Genomic DNA, 4,691 nt, shown 5'->3' on the forward strand with positions numbered 1-4,691 from the left:
TCATACTTTAACAAAGATTCAGTAATCTCTCACTGCCACTTGGGGCTGCCAAAGGGCGAAGTTGCCTAGTGCAGCTTTAATATAAAAGATTAGAGAACCATCATGAAATAATGTTAAATGGGTGATATATACCTTTAATGGAGATAGACTAGGCATGTTAGAACTCCTTTTTTTTTGGTGGGGTTTGTGTTGTTTTTTTCCTTTTTGTTATCAATATTATCTCATTTCAAATGCAATTTGGAGGGGTATAGTATAGTATGAAGGAGTTATGTTTTGTACTGTTATGTTAAAATAAAAGCTACTCATCACAGAATTATATAATAAAAACATGTTACAACACAGTAATGTCCCTGTGACATGTCATTTGATAATTTGATTGTCTTTGTCCCTCGTTTTGTTTCATGTGATTTAGCATCTCTTTGCCCCACCCCCACCCCCAACACACACACACACACACACACACACACACACACACACACAGTTGTGTTCTCACCTGTGCACCATAATCACTTTTAACTACAGTGCACTCTTTATTTTCTTTGAGGGAAACAAAATAAAAAAGCACTTTATAGCCTAAATGTAGCCTAATTACGCACGTGCCCTTGCACTGTGACTTTGTCATCTATAGTAGGCTATTGACTTTTGTATGCTTAGGTAAATTAAAACCAGTCAAAAATTCAACCTTATATCCACAAAATCATCCGGATTATTGATCAAGAGCAGAACAAAGTTCACCAACAGCCTTGGTTGACTCTGACTTTCTGGCCAATCTTAGCCTTAGAGGCGGGGGATAGAAAATGTGCAAGATGATAGCTTGCATATGCCTCAGTTCTTTTTGCGCAGAATCCGGAATCAGACGAAGTATAGCTGGGGATAGAGATTTTAAAAATGGTTTCAATTAAGTCGCCGTCTCTGGCGTCAGTGTCCTGGGCGCAGGCTCTGTTCGGTGTTAGTTTTCTGGTTGTTACCCTTCTCAGTCTCCTACTGGTTCGCCAGCTCGTCAAGCAGAGAAGGCCCCCCGGCTTCCCTCCTGGTCCATCACCCATCCCAGTGATAGGGAGCATACTGTCTCTCGCCACGGAGCCGCACGTCTTCCTCAAGAAGCAAAGTGAAGTTCATGGACAGGTAAACATCTCGGACTTTGCATGCCTTTTTATTTTCGATGCATTGTTACTGTGCATGCCTTTTTATTTTCGATGTTACTTTTCGTGTTACTGTCTAGGCGCACTGCAAATTCTGTGGTGCACTATTCTATCCAGGGGGTTTCAGAAATTACCGCCACACACACACACACACACACACACACACAGAGAGAGAGAGAGAGAGAGAGAGAGAGAGAGAGTGAGTTAGTGTGTCCGACGTTTGAAAATGAATTGTGTCAAGGGGAATGCGTTATGAAACGAACAAAAGAGACTCGCCCCAGTCTGCAGCGCCAGAGGGGGTTGGAAGAGATGATTGACCCACAGCCCGGGTGTGTGTGTGTGTGTGTGTGTGTGTGTGTGTGTGTGTGTGTGTGGTGTGTGTGGGGAGGGGGCTCCCAAAGGTCCAACCCTCCCCCCAAATAGATGCATATTAGGCTACAGACTTCCTTTTCATATTTTGTCTGAAGGACCCCCATCTGAGAAGATGTTTCGATGATTTGTTACAGAACTGTTTATAGTGGGGAAATAACGTGAAAGAGTGAAATCTATAGTATGGCCAGGGTAGCTGTTGCTATTGCATTCTCAGTCATTCACAGTCCTCAAATTAAAACCATTAATCATTTTGCTGGGGGACAACCTAAAAAAACCCTCAAGGACCCCTGGGGGTCCCCCAACCTCACTTTGCAAACCACTGCCATTGAGAAGCAAGCAAACTACACCTTCCTAATTCTAACAGTGACAACCCACACCCGTTTGACTTGGCTTAAAAACACAGTGGAAATGTTGTAACAGGCCTTGTGGTACAAATCTTCATCATTCCTTGACAGGGGAATGTAAGATTCCTCTGCTCATTTTCAAAATTAAGTGTAAGGAACATCAACTAGCAATAAAAGGAATACAGAGATGACTTTTTATGCATTTCTTTCAGATCTTCAGTCTTGACCTGGGAGGCATCTTGACTGTGGTACTAAATGGATATGATTGTGTCAGGGAATGCCTGTACCATCAGAGTGAGGTGTTTGCTGATCGCCCATCCCTGCCTTTATTCAAGAAAATGACCAAAATGGGTGGTAAGCAGATCAGATGTGATTACACTGCATACTATTCTCTTGCAATAGCATCTTAATAAGCCTACTGTTGAAATGATAATCAAGGCATTTTAACTTTATCATTCTGATGCATATTTTGAATGATTCAATGTGTCACATTTCTGTTGTTCTTCTTTCTCTTCCGTCCGAAGGACTTCTCAACTGTAAATATGGTAAAGGCTGGATTGAACACCGCAAGCTGGCTTGCAACTCTTTCCGTTACTTTGGCAGTGGCCAGAGACTATTTGAGAGGAAGATCTCAGAAGAGTGCATGTTCTTTGTAGATGCCATTGACAAGCACAAGGGGAAGCCCTTCAACCCCAAACACTTGGTGACCAATGCGGTGTCCAACATCACCAACCTGATCATTTTTGGCCAGCGTTTCAGTTATGACGACCGCAACTTCCAGCACATGATTGAGATATTCAGTGAGAATGTGGAGTTAGCGGTGAGTGGCTGGGCCCTGCTCTACAATGCCTTCCCCTGGATTGAGTATCTGCCCTTTGGGAAACACCAGAAGCTGTTCCGCAATGCTGCTGAGGTGTATGACTTCCTACTGCAGGTTATCAAGGGTTTCTCTCAGGGCAGAGTGCCACAGGTACCACGCCACTATGTTGACGCCTATTTGGATGAGTTGGAGCAGAGTGCAGGAGACCCTAGCTCCTCCTACTCCTACGAGAACCTCATCTATTCAGTGGGCGAGCTCATCATTGCGGGCACAGAGACCACAACGAACACCCTACGCTGGGCCATGTTGTACATGGCACTCTACCCCAACATTCAAGGTCAGTTACCCAATAAAAAAAAAGCTTGGTTGTAATCAAGACAACTATCATGTATAGGCTACTGAAGGGACCATATCTGATGCAGAGAACAGAGATGTGACGTACATTTCTTTGTAGATTGAGCTTGCTCCAAAATTAATGATTGGGTAATATTACTCATGAATTAATGATGATGTCTCTTTTTCCCCATAAAGAGAGGGTGCATAGGGAGATTGACAGTGTGCTGAGCAACGGGAGGGCCCCCTCATTGGAAGACAAACAGAAGATGCCTTATGTGGAGGCCTTTTTGCATGAGGTCCTACGCTTCTGTAACATTGTTCCCCTTGGCATCTTCCGTGCCACCTCCCAGGATGCGCAAGTCAATGGGTACACAATTCCCAAAGGCACCATGGTGATCACAAACCTGTACTCTGTGCATTTTGATGAGAAGTACTGGAACGATCCAGGTGTTTTCTCACCACAGAGGTTTCTGGACAGCAATGGCAACTTTATCAGACGTGAAGCCTTCCTGCCTTTCTCTCTGGGTTAGTCTCTTTGTCTTCCTCTTAAATACCTTTCTATTTCCCTAATCCAAATACTCATGTTAAAATGCAGTGCTAATAGTCATTAAATTACCCTACAGTGATTGCTAAAGAAGGGGTATTTCATTTCCCTACATATATTTCTCTGAAGTCAAACATTCAGAAGTGGAGAGAATTTAGGTTCTTAGAACAGTAAAACTGGAAAGTAAGAATGTCCCTGGGTGGACTCCAGAATGAGATGCTGCCAAACCAAACTCATACTCTTAATGTATGAGTTTGAAAACTCAACCCAACACACATGAAAGTGCATCAGCTACATCAGCTTCTATATGCATCGAATCCTGTCGTTGACTTAATTTTGCTCTGCGCTGGCTACTATTGGCACTATATCTGCAGAAGGCAATAGTATCTGTATTCAGGAGCACTGCAGAGTTTTCTGATTGCATCTGTAATGTTTATGTTCACCTATTCTTGTATTGTTGAGGACTTGGATTCAAATGTGTGCATTTGTGTGTGTGTGTGAGAGAGCCTAAACTCAACAATATGTTTGGGTGTCTTTCTTCAGGGAGGCGGCACTGCCTGGGAGAGCAACTGGCCAGGATGGAGATGTTCCTCTTTTTCACCAGTATGCTGCAGAGGTTCCATCTCCAGTTCCCCCCAGGAACCGTGCCCACTCTCACTCCCAAACTGGGCATGACCTTACAGCCCAAGCCTTACTCCATCTGTGCCGTCCGCAGGCAGCAGAAAGTTCCAAGCTCTAGAGACACTCCTGATTAGAAGTAGGCAAGCAGGCATACACTACAGCTTGTTCATCCTTTCAAGTCTGAACTCCAGTGTTTTGCGCAGAAAGGCAACCCCGTGGTCCAGGTGCATAAAAACTGCATTCTCCTGGAGGTCTTTCAGCCCTTCCAGCCCATTCCTACAATGCAATGTGCACCCAGTTTTTCCAGAGGACTTTCAACCAGAAAGGTGGATTTTTACACATGGACACTTGATCCATTCTATGAAATTTCTCATGAATTCTTTTACTGAGCAATATGCATGTTTGCACAATACTTTCAAGCAGCAGGGGCAGGCACCGAGACTCAGAGCGGAGTCCAGTCGGATATCCTGGAAACACAAGTACGAAATTGATTGAGTTCTTTGTAGCTCAGT

At 44.0% G+C, this 4,691-nt stretch overlaps 1 protein-coding gene across 1 annotated transcript; it reads left to right on the plus strand.

Annotated features, from left to right (window-relative positions):
* The first annotated feature begins 888 nt into the window (after positions 1-888).
* On the plus strand, positions 889-4,313 carry cyp2r1 (cytochrome P450, family 2, subfamily R, polypeptide 1). Its single transcript, XM_071905064.2, has 5 exons — positions 889-1,125; positions 2,071-2,212; positions 2,383-3,015; positions 3,210-3,539; positions 4,102-4,313. The coding sequence occupies exons 1-5, from the start codon at positions 889-891 to the stop codon at positions 4,311-4,313; spliced, it is 1,554 nt and encodes a 517-aa protein (XP_071761165.2).
* Positions 4,314-4,691: the final 378 nt, after the last annotated feature.

The sequence above is a fragment of the Centroberyx gerrardi genome, chromosome 1, assembly GCF_048128805.1.
Source record: "Centroberyx gerrardi isolate f3 chromosome 1, fCenGer3.hap1.cur.20231027, whole genome shotgun sequence".
NCBI lineage: Eukaryota > Metazoa > Chordata > Actinopteri > Beryciformes > Berycidae > Centroberyx > Centroberyx gerrardi.